This window comes from Thrips palmi, unplaced genomic scaffold (assembly GCF_012932325.1).
Source record: "Thrips palmi isolate BJ-2018 unplaced genomic scaffold, TpBJ-2018v1 HiC_scaffold_11, whole genome shotgun sequence".
In the NCBI taxonomy this organism is placed as follows: Eukaryota; Metazoa; Arthropoda; class Insecta; order Thysanoptera; family Thripidae; genus Thrips; species Thrips palmi.
This window is the reverse complement of record NW_023144622.1, coordinates 3206406-3225607: the sequence shown is the minus strand read 5'-3', so window position 1 is coordinate 3225607 and position 19202 is coordinate 3206406. Positions and strand designations below refer to the sequence as shown.

The 19202-nt window shown below is 57.5% G+C and overlaps 1 protein-coding gene across 1 annotated transcript in view; it reads left to right on the top strand.

The window, feature by feature from the left end:
• The window catches only part of LOC117639596, a 128140-nt gene that overhangs the window by 93573 nt on the left and 15365 nt on the right, over positions 1-19202 (top strand). The window contains exons 2-3 of the mRNA XM_034375421.1: positions 12894-13096; positions 18705-18846. Coding sequence (XP_034231312.1) covers positions 12894-13096; positions 18705-18846 — 345 coding nt within the window. The remainder of the gene's footprint in view (positions 1-12893; positions 13097-18704; positions 18847-19202) is intronic.

Here is a 19202-nt window from a genome sequence, read left to right as displayed (position 1 = left end):
CGGCATCGCACGGTGGGCCAGAAGCCCGGGGAGGCGGCCACAACTCTAAGAAGCGGCTTGAGCTCCCCAGAGTCGCTAAATGGTACACGAAACGAGCGTGTGACCCCATCAATGGATTGCTCTCCGAACGAGGAATCCATTCATGGGGTCACACGTTGGGTTCGATTCCTGTTTAGCGACACTGGAACTCAAAATGCGTTTTTTGTCCGCCTTTACCTGTCGTCGGGCCCACCGTGCATCGCTCGGCATCGCTCGGCACCGCTCGGCACATCGCTCGGCATGCGGCGACCCGTCCTCGTTGTCATAATTGTTTCTGCATTCCCTTATCATAGAGAGTGGCCCCCACTTTTATTTATGCGCCCCGCAAACTTGTTCCGCGCATAACTTGCGGCCAAGTTTTGTCGCAAAGACGGGGATAATTTATGGTGTGAGGTAAGGTGAGCGCCGCCAGCGCGCTTTCTATCATGCAACCGCTTGCCGTCGTGCCGTCTACCGCGTCTTCATTTAGTCACTTGGAGCGTCACTTTTACGTCGCGCCCTTTCGGCGGCCGCCCTCGTATTCCAAGGGCGTGCGCGGGCCGGGGCGGGGCGCGGGGGGTCAATTTTGATTGGGGTGGGGGCGAAATTGTCTGGACGGGACTGCGGGGGCCGGATCGCGGCCAATTCCCCCCCCCCCCCTTTCCCCCCCCCCCCCTCCCCCCCCCTCCCCCCCCCCTCCCCCTCCCCTCCCCCTCCCCTCCCAGGCCGCCGAGGCGGCGTCGGCGGGATTAGTTTTTCGCGGCCCTCGGTTGGTACACGATTCGAATGCCGCCGCGCTTTGCGGCGTGATTAGGGTTCGTCCATAAATTACGTAACGTCTTCCGTCCCTCTCGCACTCACTGGCAGCCCGTCAGGAGCGACAGGGACAGAGCTATATGGAAATGAGTGGACAATCCCTTCTGGTCTGGAAACTTGAAAAAGAATGGTATCTCGATTTTGGCTTTTGGTGCGGTACCCATTTAGCGACTCTGGAGCCTCAAAACGCGTCCGGGATTTCGACCGCCTCCACCGGCCTTCTGGCACACTGTGCGCCGCGATGGCGTGGCCGGAGCAGCGCGGCCACACTGTACACGGGTTGCAGCGTGCACCGCGCGGTGTTCGGACTGATGGATGATCGTCAGGGTGGCCGCCCCGGCCCGCCCCGGCCCGCCCCGGGCCAGCCCGGCTTTAAACTGTGACGAATGAGGTGACGGAGCGCTGACTGATGAAGACACGGAGTGTGGTGCGCTGCGAGCGCGGCGCCGTGTGGTCGCATTAACGCGGCAGGCGCCACGCTGCCACGCCGGGCGGCACGGCACGGAGCACGGAGCACGGAGTGCAAAAGGCTCGCTCTGCGACGACGCAGCCCACCTGGGACTTCCCCCGTCCCTGCCGCCCCCGGTCCTCCGCGCGCGGCTTAAATAATGAATGTGGCCCGGGCTTCCGCACTGTCCTCTCTCAAGTGTCTCCCCTACATTGTAAGAAAAGCCGCCGCGCGCCATCTTTGGCGGCTGGCGGAGCTGGCGGACAACAAACGCCGCCCGTCGGCGCACTCCTCGGCCGTCAGCGGGCGGACTGGTTCCGAGAGTCGTCGCTCTGTCTCTCTCGCTCTCGTGGGACCTGCCCTGCAGGTGCGAGAGAGACAGAGCGACGACTCTCGATGGCGCTCCTCTTTGTCGCCGAGGAGCGCCGCTTTCTCATGTATTGTGGCGCAACAGAGAGGCTACTATTCAGCGGCTTAACGTGGTTTACAACTTTTAAAAAGACATTCGCGTGTAGTGGCGTGGACCTGCCCGCTGCGTCCCGTGTGCGGGTGCGAAAGGGAAGGAGCGCTGCGCTGTGCCGAGTCGCTCTGCAGCCTCAAGTCGACCGGCCTCTTAAATCATAATGAAGCCAGTTGCTGGGTAGCACTCGGGGGCTGCCTGCCTGCCTGGCTGCCTGGCTGCGTGTAGGGGGAGGAGACTCGCCGCGTTCGACGTGCCTTCGCCTTCCCTATTCAGCGGGTGGCCATTCACTGCTGGCGCTGCGGGGCCGGCCATTGTTTTGCTAGTTGTATCGAGACTTGGCTGTCTGGCGGGGCGGCCGGGGCGGCCGGGGCGGCGGGGGGGCCTTGTGGCTCGCCTCTGCGAGGAATACGAGCCTACTGCCGGTCGTATTATATTTTACGATTGGGCAGAGCCTCCAGGGGCCGTGCGCAAAGCACGATTCAAAGGAGGTTGTCGATGAAAAGCACGACACTTGGAATGTTTGTTTGGTGGAGCGGCTTGAGCTTGGCGGAGGAAAAAGAAGAGGTTTCTTCGCGGACATGGCGGACGGTGTCTGGTTGGACCTACCAGCTGATGAAAAAAAATCTTCCCTTCTTCTTATTCATCTGGCTCAAATCGTCTTTTCACTCTATCACAAGTTTAGTTATAACAACTGTGCGCTTGCTGGGTACTTACTTCCTCGGTGTAAAATTTCCGAATGAATCTACCAGTCCAATTAAGTTTTTTCGACGGTGCTTCGCCCTTTGAAAAGGTTCGCTCACAAAAGTACACTCGTCGAGCAAATATAGTCGCCAAAGACGTGTCTGTAGTGCGTGTTTGTTCAATAGGAGCGCGGCGTTGCGTTCCGCCTGGCCCTGCCTGGCCCTGCTGACTCGGTGGCCGCCGCACTGCGTGCCGTCTGTTTGCATGGTGCTGGCGGCGTGCTGGCGGCGTGCTGGTGGCTGGCTGGTCCGGGCAGGCCACCCCCAACGGCTCGAAACAGCCCTAAAACGGAGGCAGCCTTCTCATAATCGGCTTACTGGACAGATGCCGGGACGCGGGGGTCGCGGCCGCGGCGGCAAGCGGCTTGCTTCCCCGCAGCAGGGCCGCAGCCTGGTCGGTGGCGTCACACCCTGCAACTAGCACAGTGGGCCGGAACACCGGCGGAGGCGGTCAAAATCCCGGACGCGTTTTGAGCTCCAGAGTCGCTAAATGGGCCTCGAACCGAACGTGTGACCCCACCAATGGATTCCTCGTTCGGAGCGCAATCCATTGGTGGGGTCACACGTTCGGTTCGAATCCTGATTAGTGACTCTGGAGCTCAAAACGCGCCCAGAGTTTTTGGACGCCTGCGCTCATCTTCTGGCCCACTGTGCCTAGTAGGCCTCGGCCTGCCTCGGCCGGGGCGGACGGTTGGAACAGCCCGCAGGTGATTCCCTGTCCGATTATCCCGGCCCTTTTACAACAACCAGCGTGGCAGAAGTTTGCTCATCAGAGCAGGGACACGCCGTCAGCAGATATTGCCCCGTGCTTTATAAGGGCACAGAAACATGGGAAAAGATACAGAATTTCCATAAAGGATCTGACGGAAACAGTTCGGAAAACACGGATGGAACCCCCGTAGTTGGTTGGTCGCACTTAACCACAGGTAGCATCACCCGTTTCAGTGTTTTGTCACTTTCGGTGCGACAGCGACGGTAAATCTCCCAAGTTTTCTTTTCCCGGCGCGTTGAGGCGAAAATTGAAGCATGATGGCAGCACCTTAGGCGGCGCAACTGCGCGCAACCGCCTGGCTGCGTGACAATTTGCAAACGGAGCTTCTGCGTCGCCAGCTGCCGCGCGCCCCGACCGGGGCCCCGACGGCACGGACGGGCCGGGACGGCACGGAGCAGATGACGATGCCATGTAAAAGTCGTCAGGCGGCCTGGCTCGGCGGCGAGGCTGTGCTGCTGTGCGTTGTGGAGCGCAGCACTGCGCGCGCACTCTGCACTGATTCACTGATTCCAAAGAGTCGTTTCACAGTGGGCCGGTGGAGGCGGTCCAAATCCCGGACGCGTTTTGAGCTCCAGAGTCGCTGAATAGGACTCGAACCGAACGTGTGACCCCACCAATGGATTGCTCTCAGAACGAGGAATCTATTGGTGGGATCACACGTTTGCTACGAGTGCTGTTGGACGACTCTCGAGCTCAAAACGCGTCTAGAAATATGGCCGCCGGCGCCCGTCTCCGGGCCCACTGTGCCTCGCCTCCTCTCCGTCGCACTCGCGGGGCTTGGCGCGGCGCGCGAGAGAGACAGCCTACTTCATTAGCGCAACAACCGGCCCGCAATAAGTCTCCTGAGTAATGATTTGCATAGCCGATGAGGGCGCCGCTGCGGTGTGGGCGAGGTGTAGCCTTGCGAGCTAATCTCAGATGTCACGACCTGAGTTTGGCTAATACGTCAGCGTACGCGCCAGCCGTGGGGCCCTGGCCGCCCCGCGCCGCCCCGCGCCGCCCCGCGCGCGTCCCAGTCCCAGGGGCCCGCCGTGGGCCTGGGGCCTGCCCGGGGCCTGCCTGGAGGCCTGCCCCACCCGAGAGAAGGGGTTCGTGTAGTAGGCTCACGTTGCTTACACACACCAGGTGATCGCGACTGTATCAGGGCCCTCGCTCGGGAGCCTCCCCGCCACTCAAACAAGAGCACATACAAACACACGCGCGCGCGCTCTCTCTCACACACACACACACACACACACACACACAACACATACACACACAGACACACACATACACACACGCACGGCACGGACACAAAGCAAGACTCGAGACTCGGGGACAATTGACTGAAACAGATCGATCGGCGGTAAATTAATGAAAAGCACACGCCGCGGAAACAGTGGCCTACATTTCAGCCTCTCGGTGAAAGTTTTGGGATTCCGCCTGCACGTTTTGTCTGGTCTTTTCGCGTTCTTGTATCTATTCACAACAGCAAAAATACTTTAGTGGGCCCAAAGTTGGGCTCAATGTTGGTGCCATTATCACCCCGTTCCGTTTGAAAGTTCCACCTTCACAAGGGCCTTCGGAGGGCCCTCGAAGGGCCCCCTGGTACTATTGATAGGCGGCAGGCCGGAATCTGGGAGGCTTTGCAGTACCTCGCCGGGGATAAGGCAGGGCTAGACCCCTGTCAGTCGCCCGGTACATGTCCAGGCGCGGCGCTGGCGGCGCCAAAACCAGCCCAAACCAGGCACGCCCAGCAATCCGCTTACGGCAGGGGCGCGGCACGCGGTCGGTCGGCCCCTGATGTGATGGTCCACACGCAGCGGGGAGCCGGGACGGCCGGGACGGCCCGGGACGCGCACGTCGACCAAACGTCGAGAAGGTAACCACCTCGGCCCTGCCACGGCCCTGCCACGGCCGTGCCTTGCCAGGCGGGTGGGCCTCCCACACCCTTTGAAGGGGAGGCGGCCGGGTGGCGGCACCTTGGACGCATCCCCGGACGCTCGACCTCCCTTAGATGTGTTTCCAGGATTCCGTTAACGACGGCTTGCAGCGCAAACGGCACGCTCCGCGATTGCTTCTTCGTCACTGCTTCTTTTTTTTCCGCCCCTCCTCCCTCCACGTCGTGTTGGCGTGCTCGAAGGTTCTTCTCGCCCTTTTTCTGCCGTGCAGCGCGAACGCGCCTCGCTCATCCGCCCGTGCCGCCGCTGGTACAGTCCGGCCAGAGAGTGGCGGCGCACAGTGGGCCAGAAGACCGGCGCCGGCGGCCGAAACTCAAGGCAGGCAACCGCCGTGCAGATAGGCAACCCGCCCACACCGGCGTGCTCGTATTGCCTACCTGGCAGGCGTCCGCCCGGTGCTCCAGAAGACCAGTGCAGGCACGGCCGAAACTCTGGACGCGTTTTGAGCTCCAGAGTCGCTAAGAGGTCTCGAACCGAGCGTGTGAACCCACCAATGGATTCCTCGTTCGGAGAGCAGTCCATTGGTGGGGTCACACGTTCTTTTCGTGTCCCATTCAGCGACTCTGGAGCTCAACACGCTTCCGGGGTTTCGACCGCCTCCACCGGTCTTCTGGCCCACTGTATGCTTGCTGGTGAAAACGGCGCGGTGCGCGAAGGCGGCGATTGGCGGTGCGGCGACGACGCGGCGCTACACCAGCTTACCGAAGTTCGGCGCCGCTGGGCCTCTGAGGGGAGCATGTCTGCTGCTCCGGCCCGCAGGCTGATTCCGAGCGAGCCGTCCCGTCTGCCTGTCTCTCTCGCTCCCGTACGGGCCGGCCCATGAGTGCGAGAGAGACCTCCAGCCTCCAGCCGCTCGCTCGTTTGTTGTTGTTGCGAGGTACGCCGGGAGGTACACCGTGTAATCCGGCCAGGTGGGGTGCTGCCGCTGCTGCCCGGCCATTAACATGTGAGGTGGCGCGTTGCCAGCGGGGACATGTAGGCGAGCCGGCCGCACTCCGGTGTCCATTACTTTCGTCCCGCACCTTAACCCGCTGCTTTCGCTAAGACGCCTCTCTCTCTCTCTCTCTCTCTCTCTCTCTCTCTCTCTCTCTCTCTCTCTCCACTGCTTTCATGTTGTTTTCCTCTTTTTCCTCCGTTTCGGCCTTGCAGTGCCGCCGCCGCCGCGGTCCCCTAATTGTGCATTAATTACGCACACTGAACCTGCGGCGAGCAAAACGCCCCCTTTACGCGCTCCTCTCTTTTTTTTCGCGCTTTTTATATTTATTTTTTTTTGCACGCCGAGCTGCGTTGCCGCCACCGCCGCCGCCGTGTTTTACCATGCGGTCTTCCCTTGCCTCAGAGGGCCGCGCCGCGTCGGCGCGCAAGCCGAGCGATGACGTCACCTCGCTCCCTGCCGTCATTACTACTCGGCCTGTGATTGGCCGGACGCGGTGCTACACTGTGGAACGCCGTGCCGCTCTGCAACGCCGCCGCTGATTGGCTGGGCTGCCTGGGGACGACCACAGCCCGCACGCAGGTGGACCGCAGCGTCGTCGGGGGGGGGGGGGGGGGGGGGCGCACCTCATGTCACTATGGGCGGTCCCGGGCCGCGGTCCCTGGAGCTGACGGCTCCAATATCACCTCATTACAACGGCGCTTGCAGTGTAGTGGTGGGACGCGCTGTGTGACACGGAGGGAGAGGGGGGGGGGACGACGGCAAAAGTATCCGGCTGGCCTAAATGTATTACTTACTGCGTCGTTAAACCCGCCGTATTGTGGCACGCGGTCCGCACGCGGTGCAGCGCAGCCGGACGGCCGGAGTGGAGCGAGCGCGCTGCCGGCGGTCCTGGCGGTTCATCTCGTCGGTTTATTGCTCGGTGTACAGTGGAGCCCCGCGGTGAAGTTTTAAGTGGCGGGCTGCTGTAGCCAGTCCAGCCAGCCAGTCCCTGCAGACTGATTCCGAGACTCGCCCCGTCTCTCTCGCACCCACGCGGCGCGCTCCCCGAGTGCGAGAGAGACGGAGCGACGACTCTCGGAACGAGCGTGCTGTGTGTGTGCTTTGAGTTGCAGCCCGGGAGTGGTCAGATAGAGCCGCAGTTGGAGACCGGCATCGGAGGGAACGCCTCCGCGGCATGACACCATTACTTTTTCCGGCCCTCTCTGAGGCTCGCGCACAGTGGGCCAGAAGACCGGTGGAGGCGGTCAAAGGCGCGTTTTGTGCTCCAGAGTCGCTAAACAGGATTAGAACCGAGCGTGTGACCCCACCAACGGATTCCTCGTTCGGAGAGCAATCCATTGGTAGGGTCACACGTTCGGTTCGAGTCTCATTTAGCGACTCTAGCGCCCAAAACTCGTCCGGGATGTTGAGCCTCCACTGGTCTTCTGACCCACTGCGCACTCGGCCCCGCGGTCCGCTTAGCCTCGATGTAAAACATTTTGAATTTCATTAACGACTTTCATCACCGCAGGCTGTACTCCAGAATGAAAGGTTGCTGCGGTCCCACCCCTTTTTTTTCTGTCCTTTATAGTTGTTTTTTTTTCTGCATGCTATCTCATTTTCCGTTTTTACAGTCATTACTGCGCTTTGCGCTGGTTTGCGGCGCTTTTGCGGTTTTTTGTGACGTTAGCCCACTTTTCGCAATCCTCGGCGAGCTGCCATTTGGTAGCCCCAACATTATCCTACTTCCTCCCTCTCCTCCCCCGTTTGAGTCGCGACTCCGCGAGGCCGCCGCGCTGAGACGCGCTGGGCGATCCGTGGTGAGGACGGTCCTGCTTCTTTTTTATCGCTTCCTTCTTTATGGCTTTGCGTCTTGATCTTGTACTTTTATGTCTCGCCAGTCCATTCTTTGTTTCGGCAGTGTCGTCGATCCTCTGTTGCTGCCCCTGCCCTCCTCCGGCCGAGCCATGCTGGGCCAAAACAAACAACAACATTCAACAACAACACAGACTCCAGGAAGTAATGGAGGTGACATTGCCGCCAACTTGGCTAGGCCCGTCCCCCCGGACGCATTCGTATCGGCTATGCGCTCCTGTTTCAATCTGCCTGCCTCCTGGTACACCCGAAACAACTGTTTTCGTGACCCAAAATCCTTTTCTTGCAATCAGTGAATTCATTTGACACTTCCCAGTAAATTTACTAGAAGCATCCCAGTAAATTTACTCGAAACATCCGGGTAAATTTATTTGAAACATCGCAGTAAATTTACTCGTCGCAAGTAAATTGCCTTGGATCAAGAAGCCACTTTCTAGGGCGTAGCCTACACTGAGAACTCGCAAGTCACACAATTCAACGTTTTCCCTCCTTCCTTCCAAAACTCGTGGAGGTGCCCCCTAAAGGTGAGCGTGTCTCTTTTGTTCCACGCGTCAGCCGTTCTCTGCCTCGGCCGATGTCTCAGAGCGTTTGCCAAGAAGACGTGTAAAGCGACGCAAACCGCACACTTGCCCCTGTCCCTGGCCACGTCAGTGACACGTCCACACACACACGCACAGAGTCTCACATACACGCTGGGGTTCCCTGAGGCGTGATAGAGCAACTCAGTTAAGTGGAGTCCTGCGGGGCCCTGCACAAGGTTATGACTCTGTCTCTCTCGCACTCATTCGCTAATCGAATAGCATCGCTTGCGCTGCCAGTAAAGCGGCGCGAGACCCTCCAGTGAAACAACTTGTGGGTCGAAACAACCTGTGGCAGTCATCAAGTTCGGAATTACCCTCGCTATCGATCAGGAGCAAAGTAACAACAGGTTGATTGTTTCGGTGTTGTTCTACCTCGCCACTTCGCCTCTAGACTTTGCCACGCCCCTCTTTTCGCACCGTCCTTGACGCACTTCGAAAGCTGCGGCGTTTGTGAAGCGATACTTCCGCTCCGGTGAGCTTCACTTTCATCAGGTAAATCCATCGACCATATTTCTTCAATCGGAGTCTATCTGCACCACAACAACACCCACTAGGCCCTGTGTGTGCGTGCGCGCGCCCGCTCCCGTGCATGTGTGTGTGTGTGTGTGTGTGTGTGTGTGTGCGGCTGAAACATCCCCAGAGTATTATGCTTGGCGTGTTTTATTTCATGAAAGGCGATAGACCGTGAACTGCGGCGGTGCGTGTAGGGCCGAGGGCGGCGCGAGATGAAATATGGGTTGCACAGGCTTTAGTGGGAGGAGAGAGCAGAGAGAGAGAGAGAGAGAGAGAGAGAGAGAGCCAAGTCGGGAAGCGGCACCCGAGGCGGCACTGCGTATATGTTTGTATACCGCACACACACACACACACACACACACACACACACACACACACACACACACACGGACAAAGACGAGGCCGTATTCACGCGCGGGCCTATCGGTGCCAGCTGACCGGATTCCTGTTTAACTGTTGGCGGTACAGCGGGGCTGCGATGTGTTTGTCTCTCTCACACTCGTGGGGCGCCCCGCGTGGGGAGTCTATATCATTTCTCCTACCTAAATGTTCGCCTACCTGTCTATTTCGCCTACCTATATTTCGCCTACCTAATAAAAATATTGAATAAAAATATTCAATAAAATATTGCCATTTTTCGCCTACCTATAGTTCGCCTACCTAATAAAAAAATTAAATAAAAATATTCAACAAAAAAACGAAAAAATCGGCGGTAAAAAGTGGCAATACGAAAGTCTCAAGGAGACCCGCCGATCAGCTTCGGTGTTCTTATGGGAACCGGGCCTTCATCCGACGCTCCCTGCCGCGCAATTCGACAGATTAGTGGGTTCGTATTGGGCTGGCCCACCCGAAGTGCGCGCGGTTTCTGTGGTACAGTGAGAGTCCAGATTCAGAGGCCTTACCTCAGAGGGGTCACATTGGGTATTTGAACCCGCGACCCCGAGTGCCGAGTCTAGTCAACTCCTCTACCCTGACCGCTCAGCCACCGAACCAGCTTGTCGGCGGCGATGTCGCAACTCCTCTTGAGCTGCCGTTCGAGAAATCTGGTCCCGAAAAAAGGGTACCTGGAGCGGTCTCGAACCCGGGACCTGCCGCTTCCCACATCATGCTCTTAACCACTGAGCCACCGGGACGCCATGGCACCCGCCCTGCCTGCGCTGGTACTCAATCTTCTCTGGATATACCTCCCCAAGCAATTGGTCGCCGAAAAAATTGTGTATACTACCGGTCCCGAACCCGGGACCTGCCGCTTCCCACATCATGCTCTTAACAACTGAGCCACCGGGACGCCATGGCACCCGCCCTGCCTGCGCTGGTACTCAATCTTCTCTGGATATACCTCCCCAAGCAATTGGTCGCCGAAAAAATTGTGTATACTACCGGTCCCGAACCCGGGACCTGCTGCTTCCCACAACATGCTCTTAACCACTGAGCCACCGGGGCGCCATGACACCTGCCCTGCCTGCGCTGGTACTCAATCTTCTCTGGATATACCTCCCCGAGCAATTGGTCGCCGAAAAAATTGTGTATACTACCGGTCCCGAACCCGGGACCTGCCGCTTCCCACATCATGCTCTTAACCGCTGAGCCACCGGGACGCCATGGCACCCGCCTGCCAGCGCTGGTACTTATTCCTCTCTGGATAGACCTCGTCAAGAAGTCGGTTGCCTCTGCCGAAAAATATGCTCATGGCACTAGCCTCGAACCCGAGACCTGCCAGTCAGGAACGCAGCACTCTAACCACGGCGCTACCAGGTTGCTATGCACGCCACTAACCTAGCGCCAAACTTCAATAGCCACCCATCTTGCTTGATGCTGGACAAATAATAACTTCGGCGATGGGGTGAGTGCTGTGCGTAGCAACCAAGTAGCGCTGTGGTTAGAGTGCTGCGTTCCTGACTGGCAGGTCTCGGGTTCGAGACTAGTACCATGACCATATTTTTCGGCAGAGGCAACCGACTTCTTGACGAGGTTTATTCGGAGAGGATTGAGTACCAGCGCTGGCAAGGCGGGTGCCAAGGCGTCCCGGTGGCTCAGCGGTTAAGAGAATGATGTGGGAAGCGGCACGTCCCGGGTTCGGGACCGGTAGTAACACAATTTTTTCGGCGACCTTGGGGAGGTATATCCAGAGAAGATTGAGTACCAGCGCAGGCAGGGCGGGTGCCATGGCGTCCCGGTGGCTCAGTGGTTAAGAGCATGATGTGGGAAGCGGCAGGTCCCGGGTTCGAGACCGCTCCAGGTACCCTTTTTTCGGGACCAGATTTCTCGAACGGCAGCTCAAGAGGAGTTGCGACATCGCCGCCGACAAGCTGGTTCGGTGGCTGAGCGGTCAGGGTAGAGGAGTTGACTAGACTCGGCACTCGGGGTCGCGGGTTCAAATACCCAATGTGACCCCTCTGAGGTAAGGCCTCTGAATCTGGACTCTCACTGTACCACAGAAACCGCGCGCACTTCGGGTGGGCCAGCCCAATACGAACCCACTAATCTGTCGAATTGCGCGGCAGGGAGCGTCGGATGAAGGCCCGGTTCCCATAAGAACACCGAAGCTGATCGGCGGGTCTCCTTGAGACTTTCGTATTGCCACTTTTTGCCGCCGATTTTTTCGTTTTTTTTGTTGAATATTTTATTTAATTTTTTTATTAGGTAGGCGAACTATAGGTAGGCGAAAAATGGCAATATTTTATTGAATATTTTTATTCAATATTTTTATTAGGTAGGCGAAATATAGGTAGGCGAAATAGACAGGTAGGCGAACATTTAGGTAGGAGAAATGAACAACTCCCCGCGTGGGTGCGAGAGAGACAGAGCGACGAAGCCTTTTTTTGGAAACAACCGCAGCGAACGCGCGGTCGCGAGCGACGAATATTCATCACGTTGAGGAATGTTTGATGCCCGCAGCGCAACTCACCGATCCGCGGTGCTGGCGCGGCGTGGCGCAAGCTGGCCGGAACCCTTTCCCTGTCGGATACACACACTGGTTCCGTGAAAACGCTGAATCCGCAAAGGCCGAAAAAAAAAGTTCCTGCGTGGTGAAAACGGTTCCTGGTTTTCCCAGGAACTCCCTAGATAGCAGCTGTGTCCAAGGGGGAATGCCTTCTGAATACCTCCAGCCAAATTGATACACAACAATTAAAAATTCATGAAAACTCATCGAATTTTTTTTTTTCAAATTCACAAGTTTTTGACCAAAATTCAAAATAATTTCTCCTGGCTTATGTCTACCTGTGAAAACCAGGGACTGTTTTCACCGAGTGGAATATTTAAATTGCACGCAGGCCTTTCATAACCGAAAGCAATAAAATTTGATAGAGTAGGATGTTGACTTGTGCCGGAAATAACTAAATACGCACAGTGGATGCGCCGCCTCCTCGCGCCACCCTCCCCTCCGCAAAGTTTGTATCGCCGTGGCGCGCGGTGGCGGCGATGCTGGTGGCGACGGTTTCAAAAGCCCCCCCGCGAGTTGGCGGTCTAGTGTTGAGGTATTAGCTGCCGCGGCAGTTGAAATGTAATTGGCAACAAAGCGGCAGTCTGCTGCTAAAAGTCGAAAGCGGCAGCCCGTTTTTCAGCTTCCAAACGCACTGTGGGCCAGAAGACCGGTGGAGGCGGCCGAAACTCTCCACGCGTTTTGAGCTCCAGAGTCGCTAAATGGGGCTGGAACCGACCGTGTGACCCCACCAATGGATTGCTCTCCGAACGAGGAATCCATTGGTGGAGTCACACGTTCGGTTCGCCCGCTTGGTTTCCTGACCCATGGTTTGTTGTGATGAAGTATTCCCAGTGTGCTAATCTAATTTGTCGGTGTGTGTTGCAGCGAGCGGGCTGCAGATCACGGAGCTGAACGTGCCCGTGCACGTGGACGTCCGCGGCACGGCCACGCTGGTGTGCCACTACAACCTGCAGAACGCCACCCTCAACTCGGTCAAGTGGTACAAGGACGAGCGGGAGTTCTTCCGCTACATCCCCGGCATGTCGCCGCCCACCAAGGCCTTCCCGCTGCAGGGCATCAACCTGGACGTGAGTACCCGTTAGACAGCTTGTTGGGGAAGCGAGCTCGCCTCGCCCAACGCACGCACACTGCCAGAAGACCGTGAATGTATTTCAGAAAATTACCGTTTTTGCTGACTTTGAGCGGTCACTGCATTCAATTTAGTAGCGGTCAAAGGCCTCCCTCGACGCCTTACTATTCTAAAGACCCCACTCTTTCATGACCCGCCTCGGGAAGGCTTTGACCGCTGATAGTTTGGGAGCAGTGGTCTCGCAAAAATGGTCAAAAAGTAAATGAATTTCAGAAAATTACCGTTTTTGCTGACTTTGAGCGGTCACTGCATCTAATTTAGTAGCGGTCAAAGGCCTCCCTCGACGCCTTCCTATTCTGAAGACCCTACTCTTTCATGCCCCGCCTCGGGAAGGCTTTGACCGCTGATAGTTTGGGAGCAGTGGTCTCGCAAAAATGGTCAAAAAGTGAATGAATTTCAGAAAATTACCGTTTTTGCTGACTTTGAGCGGTCACCGCATCCAATTTAGTAGCGGTCAAAGGCCTCCCTCGACGCCTTCCTATTCTGAAGACCCTACTCTTTCATGCCCCGCCTCGGGAAGGCTTTGACCGCTGATAGTTTGGGAGCAGTGGTCTCGCAAAAATGGTCAAAAAAGATTGAATCCCCGAAAGTATGATTGTCATTTCATTGGATGATGTTGATTATTTCACTGATTACCAACTAGACGTGCAATGATTATCTTGAGTTGGGTACCTCTTGTGCAAGCTACAGCATCCGAAGCTTCACTCTACCTACCCCTCGGGCTTGAACCACCGGTGTCGTTTCCTCCGATATTGGTATTTTCTTGGCCCGGGTTCCCTTCCCTGTCTTTTCTTTTTGTCCGAACGGGCTGCGACAAACCCCAAGAAGGGGTACTCGTCTGCCCCGGATGGAACAGCCTCGATGCTGTTGTTGTTGTTGTTGTTGTAGTTCGTCCCTTCGCCGCCTCCCAGCCCATCCGTTACGTTGCGTCGGGCGCAGAGGGCGCGCGCGGCGGCGCTGGCGAATTTAAAAACAGAAAAGGGGCCGCCGAGAATTGGGGTTGGTTCGGTGGTAATGCGGCGTCGGGGAGCTAAATCACAGCCAAGGAGGAGAAGGGCATGGAAGGGGAGGACCGGCAGCAGCAGCAGCGCTGCGCAGCAGGCTGGCTGCCTGCCTGCCTGCCTGCCTGGCTGCTGCCTGCCTGCCTGCCTGGCTGCTGCCTGCCAGCCGAGTTCCAGAGTCTCATGTTTGAAGAACCTTTAGTGAAGAAAAGTTTGGCCGGTTCCGTGAGGACCCTAGACGGCGCGGCGCGGTGTGTGCCTCCCCGGCGTCCTCGCCGCGTGCTGCCGCGTGCTGTAGTGACTCTAGTGGCTGCGGACGTGCCCGGGGAGAATGGCCTATCAGCGCGCCGCTCGGCGCACCGCCACGACCTGACTCGAATCCGCACTGCAGTCAGTGCGCGGCCGAGGGGATTTGCCCGAATCGACGACGAACGACGCCGTGCTGCTGAGAGTCGTCGCTCTGTCTCTCTCGCACCTGTACGGGACGCCCCATGAGTGCGAGAGAGACAGACTGAAGCGAGGTGCCCCGCAAGGTGCGGCTCGCTTGGACGCCGTTCCCCTGCCTAAGTAGCGGTTGTGTCTGCTCGCCGTTTTTGAAACGCGCTCCACCTCGCCGTGGAAGGATATTCCACCGCGCCATGCCACCTGACCCGGGGCGGAGCAGGCGGGGCCTGGCCGGGACCAGGACGGGCCAGGACGGGCCAGGCCGGGCCGCGGTGCAGACAGCGGCTTCTAAAGTTCCCAAGTACAGGACGGAAGCAATGAACAAGCCGGTGCACCGCTGCTGCTCCCCCTCAGCCCCCCTCCTCCTCCTCCTCCTCCTCCTCCTCCTCCTCGTCCTCAGCAGTTGATGGACGAACGCCTTTTGATACAGTGGCGATAACAACCAACACCCCGGCCGCGATAAGAAGGGGTCATTTGCATTTTATTCGGATTTGAGGAATGGCGGCCCGGAGGCTGGAGAGGCCGGAGAGGCCGGGCTGGAGGCTAGCCGAGCCGGGCCGCACCTCCGACCCCTTCCGACCCCTTTTGGCCCTCTCCCACCGCGTGGGTCCCCGCTATGATTTACAGTGCCGTGCTTGTCTCTTTCCCACTTTTATTCGGCGGGAAATTTGTTATTGAGTCGTAGAGGCGAATGAGGTAGAAGGCTCTGGCTGTGCCCGGGGCTGTGCCTCGGGCGGCGAGTATATAGGCCGGAAAGGCTGCCTGTTTTTTTCACGCCCCTCTCCCCCCCCCCTCTTTCTCGCTGTTTCCATTCAAACTGGCCTCTTGGCTTAAGGTATGCGAACACACACACACACACACAGACAAACAGACACACGTTCACGAAAAAGAAACCTAACGGAGACCGCAATGAAGTAAGAGAAGAAAAAAAGGTTAAATGAAATATTTCCTCAGTACTTTTGGGGTGGGGATGAACGCAAAGCCACCGTCTTATTAATTTTTTGTGGGGTGGGGGATGCGGTGCGTACTCTTTGTGTGTGTGTGTGTGAGCGTGTGAAGGGGGTGTGAGGGTGTGAGTTACGCTCTGCCCTGGTGCTGTATGGATGGTTTCTACGGCGGGGCTCTGCTGTGTAACTTTCTCCACCTCGTCTCGTCTCCCTGCTTGGCTTCTCTCTCTCTCTCTCTCTCTCTCTCTCTCACCCACACTCATGCACGCAAGGGACGCTCGCTCACGGTGGTTGTGTATGGCTGTTTGTCCACGCGTTGGTGTAAGAGGGCGTGTGAGGAATTCGGAAGTAGCCCAGGCGACCGGGTCGGTGGGGCTGCCCTCGCCCCGCCACGCCCCGCCACGCCCCGCCACGCCACGCCCCGCCCCGCCACGCTCACCCTGAGTGTTATTAGTTGAAGAGCGTGGCAGCGAGCTTGAGGCGGAGCAGCGAAGCAGCTCTGCTCGGCGTCCCCGGCATGCAAAGTGTGCTCTTTGTTTGCAGTCTTACATCGATTCCCAGCCGGGGATAGGGCAGCCGGCTTTACGGGGATGCCTACGCGGCCTTCTCGCTCTCTCGCACCCCTCGCGGGGCGCGCCGTGAGAGAGAGAGAGAGAGAGAGAGAGAGAGAGAGAGAGAGAGAGAGAGAGAGAGAGAGAGAGAGAGAGAGACGGCCTGCACGGCGGTGCAGCGTCTGGGATAATTGGCCGTGTTGTGTGGCGGGAAAAACGAACGGGATTCTGCTTCCTGCGAGCGCGAGTCGCCATGAGCGGTGCTGGTAGAGCGGCGTAGCTCTGTCTCTCTCGCACTCATGGGGACAGAGCGACGACTCTCGGAAGTCTACCGGTGGGCCAGTTTGCACGACAAGAGACGACTCGGCTTGCGATGCGTACAGAGCACGAAACCTGCGATCTCTCCAAAGGTTTCGTCCCTGCCCTGCGTGTGCTGACTGGCAGCAGCAAGCAGCCCAAAAGTGGTTCAGCCTCTCTTCTCCTCGACACGCCTTTTTTGGGGGAAAGGTCTTTGGATGCACGTGCGTATTCGCGCCTCATCTCACTCTGTGTGTGTGTGCGTGTGAGTGTAGGTGTGCGTGTGAGTGTTTGTGTGTGTGTGTGTGTGTGTGAGTGCGTGCGCGTTGCCGGCCTACACCTGGCATACGTGGCAATATGCCTGGCAGATTGGAAGGGGTCCTCGCTGTTGTTCTACATTCATGCCGCCGTGCCCTCCCTATATTTTTCGGGCGGGGCGGGGTGCCTGGAATGGAATGGACGACGCGGGGAGCTCCGGGCGGCGGGCGAAATGGCGTGTACGCGCACTGCTCTGCCCGATGAGTACCGACCAAAGAGTGTAGCGCCCTCAGTCTGTGTGTGTGTGTGTTCGTGCGTGCGTGCGATCCAACCGCGCGCGCGCGCGCCTGCGTGTTGTGCGGCGCGTCTTTGTGTTTTATTATTTCCTTTGCAACTTCCAATAAGTCTCCGCCGCATCGTCTGCTTGAAGATGGTGGCGCACCGTTTTTCTGCGCGCGCGATTTTGTTGTTGTTTTTGTTGTTGTTTGTGTGTGTGTGTGTGTGTGCGAAAAGAGAGAGAGAGAGAGAGAGAGAGAGAGAGAGAGAGAGAGAGAGGGGAGAGGGAGAGGGGAGGGGGGGGAGAGCGGGTAATGGGAGAAACAGGGTGCTCAGCGTAAGGAACTGCACCTCGCAAATGCAAATATAACAAGGAAATGGATCCTATACAGCGGAAACGCAAACTTTGAATCGTGCGGAAGGCTTATCCCCACTCACTCCTCCCTCATTGGCTGAGCGCAAAAATGTGGAAAACATCCTGCTGATTGTTGGCGAGGGCGAGGGTGCGTGCCTGCTGGCTCACTGCATGCGAAGCACTGCTAGAGGGAGAGAGGGCTGCAGAGTAGTGCCAGCCGCGTCGATTGCTCGCGTAAAGAGGCAGAGAGAGAGAGAGAGAGAGAGAGAGAGAGAGAGAGAGAGAGAGAGAGAGAGAGAGAGAGCCTTTGACGTGCAGCATGTGCCGCAAGTAATGACTCCATTGTTTCTGGCAAACAGGGCCAAGACGGCATGAAAGGGAGAGCGCATGGATTCGCACGTGCACCTCGTAATGCCCACGTGTGCGAGAGAGAGAGAGAGAGAGAGAGAGAGAGAGAGAGACAGACAGACAGACAGAAAGACAGACTTCCCTTCTCGCAAGTACACGGCGCTACGTACGATCGCACACAAACGCATGCCAAAGGGTCTCCCCGAAGAAAGGGACAAAAAACAAGGATACGCAAAACGGCGGTTAGTCTCCCCGCGGCCTCGCGGGCACACAGGCCCCACAGTGGACTGACTCCGAGACTCTCTCTGTCTCTCTCGCACCTGCACGGGACGGCCCGTGAGTGCGAGAGAGACGGAGCGACGAAGGCGACTCTCGGAATCAGTCTGCAGGCCACAGGGTCTGTGGTCGTTATTCCGCGAAACAGCTCGCACACGAAAAATATTATAATGGGGTGAAAGTTGTCGAAATAAATAAGGAGTGGGTGCCAAGAGAGCGAGAGAGAGAGAGAGAGAGAGAGAGAGAGAGAGAGAGAGAGAGAGAGAGAGAGAGAGAGAGAGAGAGAGAGAGAGAATTGAGGCAGACGTCAATACGCACGCCGAGGCGGATGGATAATGAGGTGTCTGGAATAACGATGTGGTAAGGAGGCTGCCGACACAAGTGTTGGCGACGTACCTGCCGATAACTGGTGGGCTCCTCGGGGCTCCCCCCCCCCCCCTCCGCGTCACAGAGAAGCACAGAGGGCCCCAAGGGGACGTATCGCCTGGTCGGAATGCCGCGACTCTCGGCGCCACGTCGTCTTGTAATTGGTAGCCAGTCATCTCTGTCGGCCGGAGGGAGGGGCGGAAGTATCGAATGGCTGTCTTGTTGCTCTACGTGTTGCCAAGTCGCGAACCGCGTCCGAAAAGAGCGCGACAGTTTTGCAATAATGCGGTGCGACCCTGACATGGAATAATAGTCATGCCTATCCTGTTCACCTTTTTCTTTTCGCTGATTGAGTGGCTGTCTTTGTTGCAAACGACTGCCTTTCTTTCACTGTTTTCCTGATTTTGCGGTCGGCGTTCTGTTGCAGTTGAGCCCCAGCAAGTCGTACGACACGCGGGTGACGCTGCGGCCGCTGTACTACAACACCTCGGGCACGTTTCGCTGCGAGGTGTCGGCGGACGCGCCCAAGTTCGAGACGGTGCACCAGGAGAGCAACATGACCGTGCTGGGTAAGTTAAGCGACTGGACTTTTAGTGTCCTTCCGCGAGGTGTAGTGACACTGTCATCATTGAAAGTAAAGCATTGGACTCATCCAAACTTCCGAATGAAAAGTTCAGCCAGCAAATTTGATGACGCGTCTTTTCCTCTTATCGTCAAAATCGTTTATTGGTAAAAATTAATGTTTCCGCGTGCCGCGGCACAGCCCTCCAGCACCGCGCCGCTCCGGATGGACTGGGGCACTTTGCCCGAGTTGCTGTTTAAAAATTCCCGCACTTCGTGGAAATGTTGGTGAAATGAGCTGATCGATGGAGCATCGCCTCAAAGTAGTTCCGTCTGGCCGCCTCAGCCCGCGATAAATCAAGGA